The sequence below is a fragment of the Salmo salar genome, chromosome 03, assembly GCF_965601325.2.
Source record: "Salmo salar chromosome 03, fSalSal1, whole genome shotgun sequence".
Taxonomy (NCBI): Eukaryota; Metazoa; Chordata; class Actinopteri; order Salmoniformes; family Salmonidae; genus Salmo; species Salmo salar.
Genome location: NC_138293.1, coordinates 22,089,212 through 22,114,312, shown reverse-complemented (window position 1 = coordinate 22,114,312; position 25,101 = coordinate 22,089,212). Strand labels below are relative to the sequence as shown.

Sequence of the window (25,101 nt, the reverse complement as noted above, 5' to 3'; positions counted from 1 at the left end):
CTCGCACTTTCTCCGTCTCCTCTCTTGATGTTTCCCAACACTCTTATTGTTGAATCTGTAGACATGTTGACAGTTTGAGAAGATCCATATCTGTTGTGTTATGGCCCGGGCCGGGCCATTTCTTGTAAATGGAACCAGATTTTAATGCAGGTCATCCTCCCAGTATTGTGAAAGATTGTCAGTCTGTACAGTATAAATGGTATAATGTGGCTAATCTCAGGGCTGTCTTCATGTCGCTGTGCTCTTAAACCGTCTCAGCGCTGTCAAGACTGGCCCTAAACATCTCTCCCTTCTTTCTCTCCTCCCACTCGCTCAGGCCGTCCCTCTCCATGTATTGTATGGGTATGTTTGCCAGAGACAATGGGATATGTAAAAGACCCATTTCTCATGCAGTAAATGGACAATACATGAATCTTCTTCTTCTTCACCTAGGATGCCAGCTACTGGTTACAGGTGCACCGGTTGGAGCATGGGGACGGAGGTATCCTGGACCTGGATGACGTGCTGTGTGATGTGGCTGATGACAAAGACCGGGTAAGTGAACTGAAGCATGGGGTAATCTAGCAGTTTAAGACAGTGAGAGAGTGGGTTTGAGTCCAACCCACTGTTTTCTAGCACTGTCTCCTGCCTGTCCTGTCAGTCGTTCACTGTCCTATAGTAAACACGTGGTTGGAAATGCTACTTCAAGCAAGGGCCATGTGTCATCATGTATAAAGGATGACATGAGAGCAAAAACTCAGGGCATGAGTAGGTGCAAAATGTTTTTTGCCTACACTGTACGTGAACGACCCTTTTGGCAACAACACTGGTTATCTGGTTAGTGCTTGGCATTTGTTGTTTGATACAGGTAGCTAGGTAGCTGCCAAAATAATGGAAACGCATGTTCCGGGATTCATCCATTGGCATTCAGGAGTATACCACCTCAATCACTGGCTTCATCAATACATGCATCAACGATGTCGTCGTCCCCACAGTGACCGTACGTACATATCCTAACCAGAAGCCATGGACTACAGGCAACATCCAGTTCTAGCTAAAGGCTAGAACTGCCGCATTCAAGGAGCGGGACACTAATCTGGATGCTTATAAGAAATCCTGCTATCCCCTCAGATGAAACATCAAACAGGCAAAGCGCCAATACAGGATTAAAATTGAATCCTACTGCACCGGCTCTGACGCTCATTGGATGTGGCAGGGCTTGCAAACAATTTCAGACTACAAAGGGAAAACCAGACGCGAGCTGCTCAGTGACGCAAGCCTACCCAATTACCTAAATGCCCTTTATCCTCACTTTGAGGCAAGCAACACTGAAGCATGCATGAGAGCATCAGCTTTTCCCGGACAACTGTGTAATCACGCTCTCTGTAGTTGATGTGACCAAGACCTTTTTAAACAGGTTAACATCTGCCGCAGGGCAGATTACCAGGACGTGTACTCAGAGCATGCACGGACCAACTGGCAAGTGTCTTCACTGACATTTTCATCCTCTCCATGACCGATTCTGTAATACCTACATGTTTCAAACAGACCACCATAGTCCCCAAGAAAGTGAAGTTAACCTGCCTACATGACTACCGCCCCTTAGCACTCACGTCAGTAGCCATGAAGTGCTTTGAAAGGCTGGTCATGGCTTACATCAACATCATCATACCGCAAACCCTAGACCCACTCCAATTTGCATACGGCCCCAACAGATCCACAGATGACTCAATCACACTCCACACTGCCCTTTCACACCTGGACAAAAGGAACACATATGTGAGACTGCTGTTCATTGACTACAGGTCAGTGTTCAACACCATAGTGCCCACAAAGCTCATCACTAAGCTAAGGACCCTGGGACTAAACATTTCCCTCTGCAACTGGATCCTGGACTTCCTGACCGGCCACCACCAGGTGGTAAGGGTAGGTAACAACACATCTGATCGTTAACATGGGTCCCCTCAGGGGTGCGTGCTTAGTCACCTCCATTACTCCCTGTTCACCCACGACTCCAACACCATCATTAAGTTTGCTGACGACACAACAGTAATAAGCCTGATCACTGACAACGATGAGACCGCCTCTAGGTAGGTCAGAGACCTGGCAGTGTGGTACCAGGACAACAACACCTCTCTCAACATGAGCAAGACAAAGGAGCTGATTGTGGACTACAAGAAAAGGAGGGCCGAACACGCCCCCATTCACATCGAGGCTGTAGTGGAGCGGGTCGAGTGTTTCATGCTCTTTCGTGTCCATGGTCCAAACATACCAAGACAGTCATGAGGGCATGACAACAACTTTTTCCCCCTCAGGAGACTGAAAATATTTGTTATGGATTCCCAGATCCTCAAAAGGTCATACGGCTGCACCGTCGCAAGCATCTTGACCGGTTGCCTCACCGCCTGGTATGGCAATTGCTTGGCATCCGACCATAAGGCGCTACAGAGGGTAGTGCGTACGGCCCCAACATCTTTGGGACCAAGCTTACTGCAATCCAGGACCTATATACTAGGCGGTGTCAAAAATTCATAGACTGTTCTCTCTGCTACCGCACTGCAAGTGGTACTGGAGCGCCAAGTCTAGGTCCAAAAGGCTCCTTAACAGCTTCTACCCCCAAGCCCTTCTTTGGACACTGTGTTAACAAACCTCCAAACGAGCTTCAATGCCATCCAACTCTCCTTCTGTGGCCTCCAACTGCTCTTAAACGCTAATAAAACTAAATGCATGCTTTTCAACCGATCGCTGCCCGCACCCGTCCGCCCGACTAGCATCACTACTCTGGACGGTTCTGACTTAGAATATGTGGACAACTACAAATACCTAGGTGTCTGGCTAGACTGTAAACTCTCCTTCCAGACTCATATTAAACATCTCCAATCAAAAATTAAATCTATAATCGGCTTCCTATTTCGCAACAAACACCCTCGGCTTCCACTCACGCTGCCAAACATACCCTCGTAAAACTGACTATCCTCGACTCTGGCGATGTCATTTACAAAATAGCCTCCAACACTCTACTCAACAAATGGGATGCAGTCTATCACAGTGCCATCCGTTTTGTCACCAAACCCCCATATACTACCCACCACTGTGATCTGTATGCTCTCGTTGGCTGGCCCTCGCGACATATTCGTTGCCAGACCTACTGGCTCCAGGTCATCTATAAGTCTTTGCTAGGTAAAGCTCTGCCTTATCTCAGCTCCAGCAGGTGTATCTCACTGGTCATCCCCAAAGCCAGCACCACCTTTGGCTGCCTTTCCTTACAGTTCTCTGCTGCCAATGACTGGAACGAACTGCAAAAATCGCTGAAGTTGGACACTTATCTCCCTCACTGACTTTAAGCATCAGCTATCTGAGCAGCTTACCGATCACTGCAGCTGTACACAGCCCATCTGTAAATTGCCCATCCAATCTACCTACCTCATCCCCATATTGTTAACTTTTTGCTCTTTTGCACACCAGTATTTCTACTTGCCCATCATTATCTGCACATCTATCACTCCAGTGTTAATCTGCTAAATTGTAATGATTTTGCTACTATGGCCTATTTATTGCCTTACCTCCTCACACCATTTGCACACACTGTATATAGACTTTTTCTATTGTTATTGACTGTACGTTTGTTTATTCCATGTGTAACTTTGTTGTTTGTGTCGCTTTGCTTTATCTTGTCCAGGTCGCAGTTGTAAATGAGAACTTGTACTCAACTGGCCTACCTGGTTAAATAAAAGTGAAATTAAAAAATATATTTTTAAAAAGACTGCAAAAATGTATTGAAATGGTCACAAGGACTATTTACATTTTCCACTGCTGCCTCTCGCTGTTTATTATCTATGCATAGGCACTTTACCCCTACCCGATATGTACAAATTACCTAGACTAACCTCTACCCCTGCACATTGACTTGGTACCTTTACCCCCTGTATATAGCCTCCTTATTGTGCTCTTTGTATATTACTTTAGTTTATTTCCTAAATATTTTCTTACCAAATATGCAGTTCAAGAAATAGAGTTAGGGGCTACACCTGTTGTATTTGGTGAACTTGACAAATACGATTTGATTTGACTTGAGGATACAAAGTATATAGAAATTCCATCATGCTTAAGGTCATTTATAAAAATGCTGGGGAGAATGCTGGGGAGGCCATTAGTTCTGGCTAATGTGGCTATACCCCCATGGGATGACAATTCCCCCATACACTGGGCACGAGTGGTCGCTGATTGGTTTAATGAGCATGAAAATGAAAATGATGTAAGCCATATGCCATGGCCGTCTGTCACCTGATCTCAACCCAATTAAATACTTGTGGGAGATTCTGGAGAATCTATGCCATGGTGCATTAAAGCTGTTCTGGTTCGTAGTGCCCTAATGCCCTATTAAGACGTTATGTTGGTGTATCTTTTATTTTGGCACTTACTGTGTCATGTTAGAACGGGAAAAATGTGTTTTTCCTCCCAATGTCCATGTAGGTCTTTCCGCTACTTGACCTGTCCAGATGTGTGAATCCATATGTTTGTTTTTCATCAATAACATAGATGCATAAATATGAGGCAAGCAGTAAACTGTCTGTCTATTTAGAAAAGGCTTGGGCTACTTCACTCACCCCTCTCCACAGAATAGACTATGACTGCACCCAACCCTATTCCCTATATAATGTACTACTTTTGACCAGGGACCATATGGCTCTCTATAGGGAATCAGGTGCCCTTTACGACAGACACAATTAGGTAAAATGCAGAGTACAGAGTTGTAAGCTGCGTCCGTTGCCCTCTGGCCACTCGTCTCATTTCCTCTCATCTCTCACTGTTGTTTCTCACCATTATAAAATGAGTCTGATGGAGAGCGAATCCTCTGAGTGAGGGACAGCAGGGCTCAGAGGTCACCAAGGGTCACATTCTCAGCTGGGTCTGCTGTGCGCCAATGCCACTGGGCGATATCAGAATCCGTGTTACCGCAATACACTGGGCTGACTGTGACCAAAGTAATGTTAACATTAGGATGCTGTAATGAGTTGCAGCCGGGATTTAATATGGGAATCCATGTGGGAAACCTCCACCAGATGTAGGCTTGGTACAGTGTGTATTGCATGTACAAGTGATTCAATTTTAGACTAACGTTCTTCTTACACAGTGAATGTAGCAATACTGCTTAGTGTGAGTGACTCTTACAGTTTACAGCCTGATTCGGGCTCTATCCATACCATGGTGTGGGTTTGTTTGAGAGTGTATGCATGTTTCCAATCCAATTGGAGACAGATTTTCATGCAAATATTCTCAAATATGCATAGAAATAGTATGCACATTTTCCTCCCAGAGATTTTACTATCAAATTGACTTGTTGAGGATAAAAGGCTGTGTGTGATGACATAGTGCACATAAAAATACCTTTTACAGTTAATTTCCTATGTACCTAATCAAAAGAAAATACAAGATTAATTGGTTTCCATCGCATTTCCAAATCACCAAAAATGTTTGCGTTTTATATAGCAATTGTGCCTACTCTGGTATATGAGCATGTGCACTCTAGACAGTAGCGTGCAGATTAGAGGTCGACCGACTACAATTTTAACGCCGATACCGATTGTTGGAGGACCAATAAAAGCCGATACCGATTAATCGGCCGATTTATTCATTTTTTTTTTTTTTTTATTATTATATATTTTTTTGTTTGTTGTTGTAATAATGACAATTACAGCAATACTGAATGAACACTTATTTTAACTTAAATAATACATAAATACTATCAATTTAGCCTCAAATAAATAATGAAACATGTTCAATTTGGTTTAAATAATGCAAAAACAAAGTGTTGGAGAAGAAAGTAAAAGTGCGATATGTGCCATGTAAAAAAGCTGACGTTTAAGTTCCTTGCTCAGAACATGAAAGTTGGTGGTTCTTTTTTAACATGAGTCTTCAATATTCCCAGTTAAGAAGTTGTCATTATTATAGGAATTATGCCGCGTCAACGATTTCTCTCTACCATTTTGTATTTCATATACTTTTTGACTATTGGATGTTATTATAGGCACTTTAGTATTGCCAGCCTAATCTCAGGAATTGATAGGCTTGAAGTCATAAACAGCGCTGTGCCTCAAGCATTGCTAAGAGCTGCTGGCAAACGCAGTAAAGTGCTGTTTGAATGAATGCTTACGAGCCTGCTGCTGCCTACCACCGCTCAGTCAGACTGCTCTATCAAATATCAAATCATAGACTTAATTAGAATAAACTCAGCAAAAAAAGGGTCCTGAAAGAGGGACATTTCTGTCTTTCAATGATCATTTGTAAAAATCCAAATATCTTCACAGATCTTCATTGAAAAAGGTTTAAACACTGTTTCCCATGCTTGTTCAATGAACCATAAACAATTAACGACTGTTCCACAGGTGCATGTTCATTAACCTGTTGGGTCTAGGGGGCAGCATTTGCACGTCTGGATAAAAAAAATGTACCCGATTTAATCTGGTTACTAATCCTACCCAGTAACTAGAATATGCATATACTTATTATATATGGATAGAAAACACTCTAAAGTTTCCAAAACTGTTTGAATGGTGTCTGTGAGTATAACAGAACTCATTTGGCAGGCAAAACCCTGAGACATTTTCTGACAGGAAGTGGATACCTGATGTGTTGTATTGACTTTAAACCTATCCCATTGAAAAACACAGGGGTTTAGGAATATTTTGGCACTTCCTATTGCTTCCACTAGATGTCACCAGCCTTTACAAAGTGTTTTGAGTCTTCTGGAGGGAGATCTGACCGAACAAGAGCCATGGAACGGTGATGTCCCATTAGACACCTGGCGCGCTACTTCATGTTGGGTACCCTCGTTCCAATACGTTATAAAAGGCTATGCATTCGTCCACCTTGAATATTATTCATGTTCTGGTTAAAAAAGGCCCTAATGATTTATGCTATACAACGTTTGACATGTTTGAACGAACGGAAATATATTTTTTCCCCTCGTTCATGACGAGAAGTCCGGCTGGCTTACATCATGTGCTAACGAGACGGAGATTTTTGGACATAAATGATGAGCTTTTTTGAACAAAACTACATTCGTTATGGACCTGTGATACTTGGAAGTGACATCTGATGAAGAGAATCAAAGGTAATGGATTATTTACATAGTATTTTCGATTTTAGATCTCCCCAACATGACGTCTAGTCTGTATCGCAACGCGTATTTTTCTGGGCACAGTGCTCAGATTATTGCAAAGTGTGATTTCCCAGTAAGGTTATTTTTAAATCTGGCAAGTTGATTGCGTTCAAAAGATGTAAATCTATAATTCTTTAAATGACAATATAATATTTTACCAATGTTTTCTAATTTTAATTATTTAATTTGTGACGCTGACTTGACTGCCGGTTATTGGAGGGAAACGATTTCCTCAACATCAATGCCATAGTAAAACGCTGTTTTTGTATATAAATATGAACTTGATAGAACTAAAAATGCATGCATTGTCTAACATAATGTCCTAGGAGTGTCATCTGATGGAGATTGTAAAAGGTTAGTGTATCATTTTAGCTGGTTTTATGGTTTTGGTGACCCTGTCTTTGACTTGACAAAACATTACACACAACTCTTGTAAATGTACTGTCCTAACATACTCTAAATTTATGCTTTCGCCGTAAAACCTTTTTGAAATCGTAAAACGTGGTTAGATTAAGGAGATGTTTATCTTTCAAATGGTGTAACATAGTTGTATTTTTGAAAAATTTGAATTTTGACATTTATTTGGATTCAAATTTGCCGCTCTTGAAATGCACCTGCTGTTGATGGAGTGCACCACAGGTGGCACGCTAGCGTCCCACCTAGCCCCAAGAGGTTAAGACACACAGCTTACAGACGGTAGGCAATTAGGTCACAGTTATGAAAACTTAGAACACTGAAGAGGCCTTTCTATTGACTCTGAAACACCAAAGGAAAGATGCCCAGGGTCCCTGCTCATATGCATGAACGTGCCTTAGGCGTGCTGCAAGGAGGCATGAGGACTGCAGATGTGGCCAGGGCAATAAATTGCAATGTCCGTACTGAGACACCTAAGACAGCGCTACAGGGAGACAGGACGGACAGCTGATCGTCCTTGCAGTGGCAGACCACGTGTAACAACACCTGCACAGGATCGGTACATCACACTTGCGGGAAAGATGCAGATAGCAACAACAGCTGCCGGAATTACACCAGGAACGCACAATCCCTCCATCAGTGCTCAGACTGTCCGCAATAGGCTGAGGCCTTGTAGGCCTGTTGTAAGGCAGGTCCTCACCAGACATCACGGGCAACAATGTCACCTATGGGCACAAACCCTCTGTCGCTGGACCAGACAGGACTGGCAAAAAATGCTCTTCACTGACGAGTCGCGGTTTTGTCTCACCAGGGGTGATGGTCGGATCCGTGTTTATCATCGAAGGAATGAGCGTTACACCATGACCTGTACTCTGGATGTTCATACAAATATTTACACGTTAAGTTTGCTGAAAATAAACGCAGTTGACGGTGAAAACGTTTCTTTTTTTGCTGAGTTTATAATAAACACACAGAAGTACGAGCCTTTGGTCATTAATATGGTCAAATCCGAAAACAAACATTTATTCTTTCAGTGAAATACGGAACCGTTCCGTATTTTAGAGAAACGGGTGGCAACCCTAAATCGAAATATTGCTGTTACATTGCACAACCTTCAATGTTATGTCATAATTATGTAAAATCCTGGCAAATTAATTACTGTCTTTGTTAGGAAGAAATGGTCTTCACACAGTTCACAACAAGCCAGGTGGCCCAAACTGCTGCATAGGCCCTGAGTCTGCTTGCACAGAACGCAAGAGAAGTGACACAATTTCCCTAGTTAATATTGCCTGCTATCATGCATTTATTTTAACTAAATATGTAGGTTTAAAAAAAAAAAAGAAACATTGATGTTTATGGTTAGGTACATTTGTGCAGTGATTGTGCTTTTTTCGCGAATGCGCTTTTGTTAATTCATCACCCGTTTGGTGAAGTTGAAGTAGGCTGTGATTCGATGATAAATGAACAGGCACTGCATTGCATATAATCAACGCAGGACAAGCTAGTTAACTACAAATGGTTGATATTACTAGGTTAACTAGTGATTATGTTAAGATAAGTTTAATGCTAGCTAGCAACTTACCTTGCAGCAACAGGTCCTTCTGTTGCTGCACTCGCGTAACAGGTGGTCAGACTGCCACGCAGTCTCCTCATGGATTGCAATGTAATCGGCCATAATCGGCGTCCAAAAAGGCCGATTACCAATTTGTTATGAACACTTGAAATCGGCCCGAATTAATCGGCCAACTTGTCTAGCGTGTTTTGTGAACATTTGAAAAGTTTACTGAAAAATGTCATGTTTCAATCAGGCCCGTCGTGAATCTATTTCGCTGACATGTACTTTACAGTCGTGGCCAAAAGTTTTGAGAATGACACAAATAGTCATTTTCACAGTCTGCTGCCTCAGTTTGTATGATGGCAATTTGCATATACTCCAGAATGTTATGAAGAGTGATCAGATGAATTGCAAAATCCCTCTTTGCCATGCAAATGAACTGAATCCCCCAAAAAACTTTTCCACTGCATTTCAGCCCTGCCACAAAAGGACCAGCTGACATCATGTCAGTGATTCTCTCGTTAACACAGGTGTGAGTGTTGACGAGGACAAGGTTGGAGATCACTCTCATGCTGATTGAGTTCAAATAACAGACTGGAAGCTTCAAAAGGAGGGTGATGCTTGGAATCATTGTTCTTCCTCTGTCAGCTATGGTTACCTGCAAGGAAACACGTGCCGTCATCATTGCCTTGCACAAAAAGGGCTTCACAGGCAAGGATATTGCTTCCAGTAAGATTGCACCTAAATCAACCATTTATCGGATCATCAAGAGCTTCAAGGAGAGCGGTTCAATTGTTGTGAAGAAGGCTTCAGGGCGCCCAAGAAAGTCCAGCAAGTGCCAGGACCGTCTCCTAAAGTTGATTCAGCTGCGGGATCGGGGCACCACGTGTACAGAGCTTGCTCAGGAATGGCAGCAGGCAGGTGTGAGTGCATCTGCACGCACAGTGAGGAGAAGACTTTTGGGGGATGGCATGGTGTCAAGAAGGGCAGCAAAGAAGCCACTTCTCTCCAGGAAAAACATTAGGGACAGACTGATATTCTGCAAAAGGTACAGGGATTGGACTGCTGAGGACTGGGGTAAAGTCATTGTCTCTGAATCCCCTTTCCGATTGTTTGGGGCATCCGGAAAAAGCTTGTACGGAGAAGACAAGGTGAGCGCTACCATCAGTCCTGTGTCATGCCAACAGTAAAGCATCCTGAGACCATTCATGTGTGGGGTTGCTTCTCAGCCAAGGGAGTGAGCTCACTCACAATTTTGCCTAAGAACACAGACATGAATAAAGAATGGTACCAACACATCCTCCAAGAGCAACTTCTCCCAACCATCCAGGAATAGTTTGGTGACGAACAATGCCTTTTCCAGCATGATGGAGCACCTTGCCATACGGCAAAAGTGATAACTAAGTGGCTCGGGGAACAAAACATTGATATTTTGGGTCCATGGCCAGGAAACTCCCCAGACCTTAATCCCATTGAGAACTTGTGGTCAATCCTCAAGAGGCGGGTGGACAAACAAAAACCCACAAATTCTAACAAACTCCAAGCATTGATTATGCAAGAATGGGCTGCCATCAGTCAAGATGTGGCCCAGAAGTTAATTGACAGCATGCCAGGGTGGATTGCAGAGGTCTTTAAAAAGAAGGGTCAACACAAACAAATATTGACTCTTTGCGTCAACTTCATGTAATTGTCAATAAAAGCCATTGACACTTGTGAAATGCTTGTAATTATACTTCAGTATTCCATAGTAACATCTGACAGAAATATCTAAAGACACTGAGGCAGCAGACTTTGAAAAATTTATATTTGTGTCATTCTCAAAACTTTTGGCCATTACTGTACTTGCATAAAATGGCTGAATGGAAACTTGGAAAGGGGGATACCTAGTCAGTTGTACAACTGAATGCCTTCAACTTAAGTGTCTCTCCGTATTTAACCCCTCTGATTCTGAGGTGCTGGAGGCTGCGTTCATCAACATCCACATCTTCGGCACCCGGGGAACAGTGGGTTAACTGCCTCGCTGTTGTCTAATAGATTATAGCCCATGCCTGATTTTTAAAGCCTGTGATTCTGTTCAAGGGGGATGGATGATGAATGAGACTGGGATTGGAAGTGAGTGACAGCTTGAATTAATCTGTAGAGGGAGATGGGTGGGGGGGAGAGAGCAGCTTTGATCAGTTATGGGTGTAGTTAGTAAGCATACGGTTAGTGGCTGACTGAAGCTTCTCTCCACAATAAATGGTTAGAGTTGGTGGATAAGCTTCTCTACAATAAAGGGGGTAAGTCAATGCCGTGACCTTAGTGCTGGCACAATTACCATATAGCTGTGTAACTGACAGTTATGGATGAAAATAAAATAACCGTCATAACTAGAGGTCGACCGAATATTTTTCAACGCCGAAACCGATTATTGGAGGACCAAATAAAGCCGATACCGATTAATCGGCCGGTTTAAAAAAATAAAATACAAATTTTAAAAAATTATTATTTTTATTTTTTATTATTATTTTTTAAACTTATTTTTTGTAATAATGACAATTACAACAATACTGAATGAACACTTATTTTAACTTAATATAATACAACAATTTAGCCTCAAATAAATAATGAAACATGTTCAATTTGATTTAAAGAATGCAAAAACCAAGTGTTGGAGAAGAAAGTAAATGTGCCATGTAAGAAATCTAACTTTAAGTTCCTTGCTTAGAACATGAGAACATATTTACATTCTAGTCATTTAGCAGACGCTCTTATCCAGAGCGACTTACAGTAGTGAATGGATACATTTCATAAATGTTTTTCTCCATACTGGACCCACGTGGGAATCGAACCCACAACCCTGACGTTGCAAACACCATGCTCTACCAACTGAGCCACACGATGAAAGCTGGTGGTTCCTTTTAACATGAGTCTTCAATATTCCCAGATAAGAAGTTTTAGGTTGTAGTTATTATAGGACTATTTCTCTATACGATTTGTATTTCATATACCTTTGACTATTGGATGTTCTTATAGGCACTTTAGTATTGCCAGTGTAACAGTATAGCTTCCGTCCCTCTCCTCGCTCCTACCTGGGCTCGAACCAGAACACATCGACAACAGCCACCCTCGAAGCAGCGTTACCCATGTAGAGGAAGGGGAACAACCACTCCCAAGTCTCAGAGCGAGTGACGTTTTGAAACGCTATTAGCGCGCAGCTGGCTAACTAGCTAGCCATTTCACATCGGTTACACCAGCCTAATCTTGGGAGTTGATAGGCTTGAAGTCATAAACAGCGCAATGCTTGAAGCATTGCGAAGAGCTGCTGGCAAAACGCACAAAAGTGCTGTTTGAATGAATGCTTACGAGCCTGCTGGTGCCTACCACCGCTCAGTCAGACTCATAGACTTAATTATAATATAATAAACACACAGAAATACAAGCCTTAGTTTACGGATTCGACCATATTAATGACCTATCATCTCGAAAACAAGTTTTTTTTCTTTCAGTGAAATACGGAACCGTTCCGTATTTTATCTAACGGGTGGCATCCCTAAGTCTAAATATTCCTGTTACATTGCACAACCTTCAATGTTATGTCATAATTACGTAAAATTCTGGCAAATTTGTTCGCAACGAGCCAGGCAACGGAACGCAAGAGCAGTGACACAATTTCATGTTAGCAGGCAATATTAACTAAATATGCAGGTTTAAAATATATACTTGTGTATTGGTTTTAAAGAAAGGCATTGATGTTTATGGTTAGGTACATTGGTGCAACGACAGTGCTTTTTTTCGCAAATGCGCTTGTTAAGTCATCACCCGTTTGTCGAAGTAGGCTGTGATTCGATGAGAAATCGATTATATGCAACGCAGGACACGTTAGATAACTACACATGGTTGATGATATTACTAGTTTAACTAGTGATTATGTTAAGATTGATAGTTTTTTTATAAGGTAAGTTTAATGCTAGCTAGCAACTTACCTTGGCTTCTTGCTGCCCTCGCGTAACAGGTAGTCAGCCTGCCATGCAGACTCCTCGTGGAGTGCAATGTAAGGCAGGTGGTTAGAGCGTTGGTCTAGTAACCGGAAGGTTGCAAAAACGAATCCCCCCTGAACAAGGCAGTTAACCCCCGTTCCTAGGCCGTCATTGAAAATAAGAATGTGTTCTTAATCTGACTTGCCTGCAAATCGGTGGACAAAAATACCGATTACCGATTGTTATGAAAATTTGAACTCGGCCCTAATTAATCGGCCATTCCGAATAATTGGTCGACCTCTACTATTAACACTCAACACAACAATAAACGAGTATTTAAATTGTAGTACATTTTGAGTAATTTTGTAAAATTTACTAAGTATAGTCTATTATACTTATGTGAAAATGTAACCGGAGGACAATATTCAGAAAGTATTTCAAAACCCACACAAAGTAGGCTATTTGATTTGACAAAGATTCTTAATTCTCTAACAATGTAAAAATACAAACAACCATTCAGCCTATTTCAAAATATAGACACCCTCAATAAGATTTAGTACAGACCAGGCCTGAAACAAAATGTAGAAGTAGTAGTCTACTTTGACAACAATTCAGTGAATCCAGACAGATTTCAGAGAGAAGATACAATTTCCCTAATACGATTTGGAGGACAAATTCATATTTCACTGTCATTTGAGTGTTTGCATTTAGCCCACAACATGTCATGGTACTTCTGGAAGCACGGCCCCATCCTGCAAAGTGTGACAGAACACGTAGAGCACTCAGGAAGTTACTTGCTATCTCCCGCTCTTTGCCCAGCGTCCACTCTGGATGCACACCACACACGGTCTCCTACGTCCTTTAAACTTCACCAGGGAGTGGCCTGCTTTCAAATGATGAGTAACAACTCGGTCCACACCCCTGGGTGCCACACTCTTGGCTCCCCACTTCCTGCCACTGTAGCCAAGTGAATGCACAAGCTGCATTTTGAATGCCTTCAGAGATGAGCGCATGCAGTTTCTGGGAAGGGGCCTTTGCAGGGTCCCCCACACTGGTCTACTGATGCCGCCCTCAGGATGCCCTAGATGGGTAGCAATGACACGCCACCGCTTTGAGCAGCTATGTAGGTACATGCACATTTCAGATCACAATTCAATAAATGAGACGGACAAATTGCACAAAGTAAGCTGTGTGCTACAAAGGTGAATGGTGAGATTTGGGGCAGACACATTCCATGGAAACACAGGCTCCTGTCTCTGGTGTCCTTCCTCCTCCTCTCCATGTTCCTCTTCCTTGCCATGTCTCCCTCGCACCCTATTCCCTGTGGGCCCGGGTCAAAAGTAGTACGCTATATAGGATGCCATTTGGGACACACATTACATGTCTGTATACATTGACTTGCCGGTCAGTTTAGTCTGATACTCTACAGCCATAGAAATGGAATAAGTAGACTTGAATGAATAGAGTTGATTGTGGATTCCAGTTCTACTCATTCCAGTTCTGTGGCTACAGCAGTTCTGACCTGGAGTTAATTACATAGCTATATGATGCCATAATCGGCTACTAGCCCAATAACCACTCCACTAAACATGACTCCACTCTCCTGGCAACTCGTTCTGCATCTCTGACATGTGCGAGATGCTTTTTAAAGACTGTGGAGAAGGCATGTGTGGCCTGGTGAGTGATATGGCTTTTATTGGGTTACAGTGTGTCATCGCTGCTGCCAGGAATGGTGGCAGACAGCTCAGGGATTCACTGAGTGTTTTTTCAGATGCTGTGTGTCTTTCTGTCTGTCCCTCCCTCCATGTCCTCTCCCTTGGCCTATAGTCCAGCCTTGAGCCTTGATGGCATTCCCGTCTTTAACGGTCAGTCAATGTCCGCCCTGCCTAGTAATAATTGCCCAGAGATGGACGATAGTAGGACATTCAACACACACACACACACACACACACACACACACACACACACCCTTGGTGTCAGGTGACTGGCGTGTCCCTGCACCCTCCCGGGGTCATGAACTCTTCAGGGCTATGCTGTTCCAACCCAACATTCTCTATGTGTCTGGGAAGGACACACACAGCGGACTCCGTGTGTCTGGGCAGGGCAGACAGCTGCACGGACCATCTCCACTTAATCACTTCTCAACAGACGCACACACTTCTGTGTAAATACATTTAAATTCAATCACTTTTTGACAGCACCCCTTTTGATTTGAACGAAGCCTTCCGTACATATTTACCCATTGTAGCGGTGCTCAGAAAGGAGCTTTTTGGACCTGAATGCCATAACATTCCAGAGATAAAGGGGCTCAAAATTGACCTATTTTGCATACCCCAGCCCACCATACCATGAGACATCCATGTCTTCATCACTGGAATAGATAAACGCTTGAGATTATCATCTAAAAGCTCGAACAGGCTTGTCAAACTATTTTATTCCTTGAAAAGAAAAAAACATTTACCTTAACATACATTTTTTGGCATTCAGGTCCAAAAAGTCACTTTCTGAGCACTTCTACAAAGGGACAATAATTGAAGGTTTTGTTCAAATCAAAATGGGTGCTGTCAGAAAGTGAGCAAATCCATTTTGAATTCAATCAAACACACACATGGATGCCTCCCACAGTTGTCCTTTGGGTGACCATTCTTGACACACACAGGAAACTGCAGCATTGCAGTTCATGACACCCTCAAACCGGTGTGCCTGGCACCTAATAACACCCTGTTCAAAGGCACTTAGATCTTTTGTCTTGTTCCTTCACCCTCTGAATGGCACACATAAACAATCCATGTCTCAAGACTTAAAAATCCTTCTTTAACCTGTTTCTACCCCTTTGTCTACACTGATTGAGATGGATTTACCAGGGGACATCAACACGGGATCATAGCTTTCACCTGGATTCACTCGGTCAGTCTGTTATTGAAAGAGCAAGTGCTCTTAATGGTTTTTACTCTGTGTAGTGCACTACTTTTGACCAGGACCTATAAGGATAGTCATTTAGGACACACCCCAGCAAGTCAAACCACTCATTGGACCCAGTGAAACCACTGTCAAGTGCCTCAGTGTTTCTATGACTGGAATCCCTGTCTGAATGTTACATACTGATTCCCCCTCTGGCATGCTGGTCTGGATGGAATGGGGTAGGACTGACTCCCTGTCCTGAATTACAGGACACCTCTCGGTGGAAGGCAGGGGTTTGGCTTCACTATTTATAACTTATTGAGACCGATGTGGAAATGAGCAGGGGGACAGCGGGGTAGGGAGATGCTGAGGTAGCGGTGGCGCCAGGATACGAACCCACGTTGAGGGGTGACCTATCAGGCCAATGTGCTGCATATGGTGCTTTTACCTGCTATACCAGACTCAACTGTCCACCTGCTGAAAGTGAAACAATGTGGCCTTGTGCTCCATAGAGAACAAGGATGGCGTGTTAGTTAACCGCCATTTGTGAAATTAAATCCACGTTTATCAACCAAACCCTGCGGTGTTCCCTTTGGGAGGGTGCTGTTCAATTGTTATATCCACGAAAACATACATGTTTACATGTATTGATTTTGGGGCCTCTATATTTAGCCTGCTTGTTTGTCCGCCAAGTGCATTGATTTTTGTAGCACACAGATGTTTTATGATGCTATAAATATTAGTATAGACCCCATTAGAATACATAGTGGTACTTATGAACGATGTCTTATGTATTCTAAAGCATTAAATATAAATACAGTTAGTTGTGTGGAAAGAAACTATTTTTTTTAAAACATGGTTCAAACTGGTCATGAGTTGACTTAGACCACGCCTCTGGGCTGCTTTTATCACTTAAATATTCTCTGAGAGCAGGGATTGGCAACTGGCGGCCTGCCAATTTATGAAATAAATAACAAGTTTCAAAATCTATATTTGAAGTCGGTCTGGGTCTCAACTTATTGTTGAGAGTTGGAATAGTAGAATACACAAGGTGCAATTTCCTAATTTGATTGTGGATCAGTCACTCAATTAGTCTGTCAGCAATTTTTATTTAGATTTGTAAGTTCTAAACTTGTAGTAAGCATGGCCGAATTACCAACCGGAGTAGGACCCATTTCATCATCAGTCAGCATATTAAAAACGTCAAACGTTTGCGCCCCCCCCCCCCCCCCCCCCTTGGCAAAACGTGTAGAATTTAGGCAAATTAAATGTAAAACGTACATTGTTTTTTCTCTTCACTATCACAAGGGGGGGGGGCCACTAAAATACTTTGCTTGCACGGTTGGGGGGTGTATGTATGTGGGTACGCAGAACCACGAGCCACTGCGGCCCCTTGTGACAACTTGTTTTTTTGTGGCCCCCACCCCCATCAAGAAGAAGAAGTAGTAGAAGTAGTAGTAGTAGTAGTAGTAGTAGTAGTAGTAGTAGTAGTAGTAGTAGTAGTAGTAGTCCTGTCTCCACCCATCACTACATGACCTAGTGGTGACCTGTGTGTGTGATATCCTTCATCTGCCTCTCCTTCAGAGGAGAGCTGCTAACTAATGACCTTCTATTCCACGCTGCTGCTACGTCCCGCCCTAATAGGAACAGCATGGTGTCTATAGGACTTTGCTAAGATGTGGTTGATAGGAAGGTCTATAGATGAGGTTAACACACTAAGGTACCTTTTCACATCTGTGTTGCTGGGTCTTACTGCCCGCGCGTGCACCATTTTTACCTCTGCACATGGATTTGCCGACTTTTCGCTGCAAGACCTTTTTGAAGACCGGATAGAAAGGTCTAAACTCTGTTTGAGCCCCTGTAGTGGTAGACCAGAGAGAGTCTACTGGCTAAGACCAAGTCAAGAACATGATTCATATGATATGTAGGTAGCTGCTGCTAAACACAAGTGGCCATTTAAACATTTGACCAGTTCAACACTTGAAGGGGTTTAAACTGAACGGAAGCGGAAAGCTCAATATTAATTATGGTTAATTGCTTCTAATGAGGTTAGAGTGGAACATTGTGAAAGCAAGCTGTCACTGGGTATTCATCATTTGGGCACGACTCATTAAGACCAGTGTGAAGCACATTTGTCAAGAAATTCACTGTACATTGACCTAGAAGTAGGCCTGTATACAGAAAAATATATTGAGCGTTTCCTTCTGTTAAGACTGAATATACCTTGTGTTTTACAAGCCACATGTTGTGCTTCCCAAAAGGTGGGTGTAGTTGGTGAGTTAATGAAAGCCAGCCTTATGGGAGCACTCACAGCCTCATGGGAAATACCTTGCCAGCGCTCTGTGGCTCATTGGTAGCCTTCTACTGCCTTGGTGACAGTACTCCTTGTTAGCCTAGGTTTCCATGGAGCTATGATGAACCACATAAAGCAGTGTATTGTAGCAGTGGTGTGTGTAGGCTACCGTTAAGTCTCACCTTCATTCAGCCCATCCCCCATGAGAGGAACACACCCACGTTTACATGACTGAGTCATGGATAGTCATGCAGTCAGGGAGATGGGGAGCAGTTGCAGGATTGCAGAGAGCGAATGAGCGAAGCCTTTCATCTGCTTTTGGTTGGCTCTCCTGCTCTGTCATGTGTCTGTGGCCAGAACGGTTGTTAATAATGTAGCAAGCCTTTTTAGGTACTGAGACGAGTGAAGATCTGTACATGGGGGCAAGATGCAGTAAGTCAGAGAATGGCTTAAGACGCAAGCTTTTTCTTTTGCTCCCTCTTTAAAGCTGGGATCCAAGGTGGAACAGCGCCCCAGGCTCACTTGTTTTTGTTTTTAACTGGAGGAGATGAGCGTCTAGCATCATATGTGCGACGTCCAAAGGAAAAAAGTCTTGGTTGTTTGAAGTAACGTCTTTTGTTGTTGTAATATCTCAAGCGGACGTGGCAGTTTCACCGCTAAGGATTCCAGCTTTAAGTTAACATTTGTAGCCCTCTCTTTTACAGCCTGCTCGAGTAGGCTACGCCTAATTTGTCATCAGGATCATTGTGTGAAAATCAAACCAAGATATTCAAGCAGTTTGTGATTTTCCTGACATTTACAGAGCCTTCAAATTATTCACACCCCTTGACTTTTTCTACATTTTGTTACAGCCTGAATTGAAAATGGTTTAAATTGAGAATGTCTCACTGATCCACACACACACACACACACACACACAATACCCCATAATGTGGAAGTAGAATTATGTTTTTAGATTATTTTATTTTTTTAATGGCTGTGATAATAGAACTGAGGATGGATCAACATTCTAGTTACTCCACAATACTAACAAATGACAGAGTGAAAAGGAAGCCTGTACAAAAGAATCATAATCAAAACGTGCATCCAGTTTGCAATAAGGCACTAAAGTAATACTGTTAAAAATTTGACAATGTACTTTCTGTCCTAGATACAAAGTGTTTGGGGCAAATCCAAGACATCACCAGGGATCGTGTTAATGCAGGATTTTGCCATTTTCATGCAGAAAAGGAAAGATAAAACGCAGAAGAAATTTAGTAAATGCAGATCTAAAATGCTTCTTATTGTAAATTCTACTCGGCTTCAGCCACAGTCAAAATCATGTATATGAAAGGACAATTTCCTGCTTCAGTTGTACTTCTCCACCTGGAGGAAATATCTTTGCTCCCCTCATTGGATCACCAGACCGAGATCTGACACGATCTGATGTGTGGACAACTTTTCTCCGCTACTTTCCTCCAGTGTAGTTTTTCTTAGACTGCAATTTAAAATGCAAGTTTAACTTCAAGCAAAACATTAGGGAGTTTTTCTGGCTGCATTCTCGGACAAAAATGCCTTGCCTTTTCACTGTAAGCTAATGTACCTAGCTATTTGTGGCTGCTAGCCAAATGGCGTTATCATGTGAAAACATTTTCTGCTGAATGTGTTGCACACCTCTTATTACACTTGTTACATGTTTAGGTTTTTCCATTTGTGTTTTGAGGTTGGACTTTTGCACGTATAGCGTATAGCAGGTAGGGCTCACCGTGTAAGTCGGTGTGTATTACACATTCGGGTGTCGTTAGTGGGAAGGTGTTTCACCTGTGCTGACCCAGGTGCTATTTAGGAGTGCCTGGCTCAGTGCTCCAGTTGTCTTGATGGATGCGGAGGGTTAACTCCTTTTAGTTCACTCTACCTATTTTGATTTCTAGACAAACAATCCTTTCTGATATCCCTGTTTCTCGTTTTGCTCCACCTTTTTTGGTTTGTTTCCTGTCTTTAAGTTTGGTGTGGATTTTTCTTTTGTTTGCTTCTTCTTGGACAAAGTTAGTGGGTGCTCATTGTGGGTGTCTTTTAGGTCCTGGTTGTTGCTAGGCAACGGTCAGTGAACACCCCCATGAGTGTCTTTCAGAACCCCTCCTGAAACCCACCTGTTATGTTTTGGTTGTTGGTCAGTGACTTTGTTAGTTCCCCCTTCTGTTTGAGTGACATTTTTGGTTTTCTTCCTGGGGAACGTAACACACTATTGAAGCAAAAACTCACTGTTGACTTTCAATATAAAACACTGGTCCCAGCTAGCACAGTGGATCTGGGCCGATTTCTGTCTGAGTTGGGGCACTCGGCTGGGAGTCTGACTCGGTCGATGTAATGTATTACTTTTGTCTAGAATGTGGGGATTGGGCTCAGGCCGATTCCGGTGTGAGTTATCTGGCCCAAATGTAATACTTGGGGCTCGGGCCGATTGGGGCTACTCTCTGGCAGATGATTACACGAGCTGCTTTATATAATTAACATTTCATTATTTATTTTTCCATATTTTCTCATTGTTTCTGTGATCAAAAAAATACAATTAACATTTAAATGTAATTCTTTACGAGCCCTGTGTAGTATTAGCGTTTTTTGATACTTTGTGCAAGGCAATTGATAAGCATTAAAAACTTTGCATGGAGCCTCCTGGGCGGCTCAGCAGTCTAAGACACTGCATTGCTACAGATGCTGGTTCGAGACCCGTGCAGAGACCCATGAGGCGACGCACAATTGGCCCAGCGTCGTCTGAGTTGGGAGGATTTGGCCGGCCGGGAAGTCCTTGTCCCATTGCGCTGTGGCGGGCAAGGCACATATGCACGGTCACCAGGCGTATGGTGTTTCCTCCGACCCAATGTGATTTTTGTGGATGGGTATAATTTGTATTTATAAAATGTATAATAGTAATATATAAAATTACTAAATCGGGTAATTCCGGTAGACTGAAACGGCCCGACATACTTGGGCCGATTCTGGGCAGTCATTCATTTTGATTCCGGGCCGAGTCCGACACCTGATTCCGGGCCGATTAAATCAGTTGGGCCGCTTCTAGGCCTATTCCTCATTTCTAGCTGGGGTGTAATGGTTTAAAACACAGATTTATTTTCAAGATACAGTATATTAGGGTTTTCCATACATTCTAATGTTTTTGTGAATTATTCTTCTACTTTGACAGAGTATTTTGTGTATATTGACAGAAAACGACACTTAAATCCTTTTTAACCCCCCTTTTGTAACACAACAAAATGTGGAGAAAGTTAAGGGGTGTGAATACTTTCTCCCAGACAGTGTGGGTTTATGTCTGCTGTATGAGGCCACAGGGAAAATCTGATTATTTGTGTGTGAAGTCCACAGGAGTCCATATTAAACAGGGTGCACTATAAAGGGAATTTGGTCTCTTTCGGACACATCCAGGCTGTAAAAGATGAAGAGCAGATGTTAATCAGATCTGAACCTCCCTTCATCTCCCAGCTGAATATTGTTTATGCTCTGAGGGAAATTGGGGTAAAGGACAAACTTTTCTCCTGTGTTTCCTGAAAATGAAGACAGATTTCTTAGCAATCTCTTCAACATAAACTATTTGACATACCAGTAGTAACGATAAAACCAATATTTTTGTGTGTGCTTGTCAAGTAGACATGGTATCACTACAAACCGATCCTTAGCCAGCATGTAGTAAGTCCATGTTCAGTACAGAGGAACAATGCTGCCCTCCTGAGGTGTACATCTGTAAGTGCAACAGGTCTTTCCTTTTTCCCCTCCACTGCTTCATCTCAACTATGGCTGACTGTGCAATTCTCACCCTGGCTGACTGTAATATCTTAAGCTTTTCAGTGATAATGTGTTGCCTTTTGAAACGGTGTATTCACGTATGAGCCTTATTGAAGCTTGGTGTACGTTAATGATTTTCCCCTTAGCTACAAATCCATGAAGGAACATAGGCCTGCTGTTTAGTTATCATACAGTAATAGTAGTGCATGGAAGATTATTCATATTTCTAACCTTTTGTTGAACGTTTGTGTGAATGAAAGATTGAAAAAGTGCTTTAGGCTGTTTTCTTAACCTAATAATAACTGATTATTGGCACCCAAAGACCTTGACAACTGACATTTCTGTTTTTTAAGAGCAGCCACAATGAGCTGTTATTGGCCTACATGTTTTTGGAGCCACGACCACAACTACCCAGCAACTGCTATAAAACCAGATACACCAACACACAACACAGCCATGGAGATGGACAAACGCTTATTCTCCAATAGAAGTCTCTGATCGCACAGGCGATGTCATGGTTACGTTGGCTAGCTACGCTCATGCGCAGAAACATTTCATCGGGTCTAACGGTCGTTTCATGCCGAACTACGCATGTGCAGGCCGTCAAATCAAATGCATTCTTTCGATATAGTTTTTGACTAAAATGAAAACGTGTCGTGTCACTCTCACGAGGCTGTGGTAATAACATGTTCAGCTACTTAAGACATTAGCTCAAATCTAGGTTATACCTTTTAGATTTGGAGAAAATGAACTAAGGAAGAATTTTTCACTTCTCTCATTGACTTCTCAAACCCTAAACCCCGGCCTGGTCTTCTCGGTCTATTTCACAAGAGGTCCCGGAAGTCTGTGGGTTTAGAAACTCTGCGATACCGCTTTGTGTTCTGTTCTCAGCTGGATCCTCATCTCAGATATGGCTTAGTTACGTATGAACTGTAGCCTCGCCTCCAACCGAAGGGTGTGTGTGAGAGAATAGTAAACTAACCCAAAAAATCAAGCTGGGGACATTTTGTTCGTCCCCACAAGGAAAAATGCTATTTCTAAGGGGTTTAGGATTAGGGTTTGGGGATAAAGGCTAGGAGTTAGGGTTAGGTTTCCAGTGTTGTTGATGCTGTTTTAGGTAGAGGCGCCATCCTTGTACCTGTCTAATCGATCCAAGTTAATGGAATACATCCTTTGAATGTTCAGGTCCATTCATGAGATTAAGGTCTGTATTCATAAAGCATTTCAGAGTTGGAGTCCTGCTCTAGGATCAGTTTTGTCTTTTAGATCAGAAGGAATAAGATCATATGGACAGAGAGGGGACCTGATCCTAGGTCAACACAGTAATACTGCCCAGTTTTGTGTTCTCTGTTCTCTCTCTGTCAGGACAGTCTAACTTTGACCAGCAGAGGTCTCCCTTGGTACAGAATCATTGAGATTGTCCTGCTCTGACGTTGCTGGACTAATGTAGTCGTCGGTGGCAGAATGTGTACGTGCTTTCATCGTTACATGTAACAGCTCATTGAAACGTCTCGCCTAGTAAAACAGGAAACCACTAACCCTGGGGTTTGGCTCTGTTTCCCACACTTGGCCAGTACTTGTTTGCATCACAAATGGCACCCTATTCCCTATATAGTGCAGTACATTCTGACCAGACTTCTATGGGCCCGGTCTAAAGTAGTACACTATATAGGGTGCATTTGGGACATGTCCTTGGTTTTATGACACAGCAAACACTGGACCCTCCATGTTAATCCCAAGAGGCTGCCCTGCCCGGAGAGAGGATGGCTTGTTATACACACACACACACACACACACACACACACACACACACACACACACACACAGCGGCATCTAGCCACCTGGGTTCCCACAGTGAGTCACCAGTGCCAGCCGGCGGTGGTTTGTTTGTGGGAAGAAATGGCTTGTCGGTGCAATGAGGATTCAGGAAGTGGTAGCTAGGCCTACATGGCACACAATAAAAACAAATCCTGATTAAAAATGGATTTGTCACATGCTTGGTAAACAACAGGTATTCACTGAGTGTACAAAAAATTAAGAACACCTGCTCTTTCTATGACAGACTGACCAGGTGAATCCAGATGAAAGCTATGATCCCATGTTGATGTCCCCTGGTAAATCCATCTCAATCAGTGTAGACGAAGGGGTAGAAACAGGTTAAAGAAGGATTTTTAAGTCTTGAGACATGGATTGTTTATGTGTGCCATTCAGAGGGTGAAGGAACAAGACCAAAGATCTAAGTGCTTTTGAACGGGGTGTTATTGGGTGCCAGGCGCACCGGTTTGAGGGTGTCATGAACTGCAACGCTGCTCGGTTTTTCATGATCAACAGTTTCCCGTGTGTATCAAGAATGGTCCACCACCCAAAGGACTTCCAGCCAACTTGACACTACTGTGAACGCTTTCGACACCGACCTTGTAGATTCCATGCCCCGACGATTGAGGCTATTTTGAGGGGAAAAGCGGGTGCAACTCAATATTAGGAATGTGTTCCTAATGTTTTGTACACTCAGTGTAGACTAACAGTGAAATGCTTATTTACGGGCTGTTCCCAACAATGCAGAGGGAACAAAAAGGAAACATTAACTTGAGGAATAAATACACAATGAGTAATGATAACTTTGCTGCTGTACACACACGGGGTAGCAGTACCGAGTCGATGTGCAGGGGTACGAGGTAATGGAGGTAGATATGTACATAAAGACACTAGGTAACAGGATAGGCAATAAACAGTAGCAGCAGTGTACTATCACACTGTGGCAGCACGTTCAGTTCACACACTGAGACGTCCTGTCTGGGTATTCTCTTCTGTCTATTACTGTACACTACAGGGGACATAGTTAGCCCTCTATTGCCTGTTGTGACAACATATCACATTGAGGAATTGTGATAGAAATCTCTTTTGTCATACAAGTTGGTTCACTCATATGACAGTTCATTCGTTCTATCCCCACCTGCATTTTCTCTGTTCTCCTGATGGAATGCATCCCACAATGTGGAAGTGTTTGTGTGCTGCTTGCTTGTCCAAACCTTCCTTGACTAGAAATATAGGTTTTGCCCATTTG

At 42.8% G+C, this 25,101-nt stretch overlaps 1 protein-coding gene across 6 annotated transcripts in view; it reads left to right on the top strand.

Moving 5' to 3' along the window:
* Positions 1-25,101, top strand: part of LOC106599503 (partitioning defective 3 homolog) — a 250,032-nt gene that overhangs the window by 64,366 nt on the left and 160,565 nt on the right. For all 6 annotated transcript variants that reach the window (XM_082973353.1, XM_082973352.1, XM_082973350.1 and 3 more), the window contains exon 2: positions 433-534. In XM_082973353.1, coding sequence (XP_082829479.1) covers positions 433-534 — 102 coding nt within the window. The remainder of the gene's footprint in view (positions 1-432; positions 535-25,101) is intronic.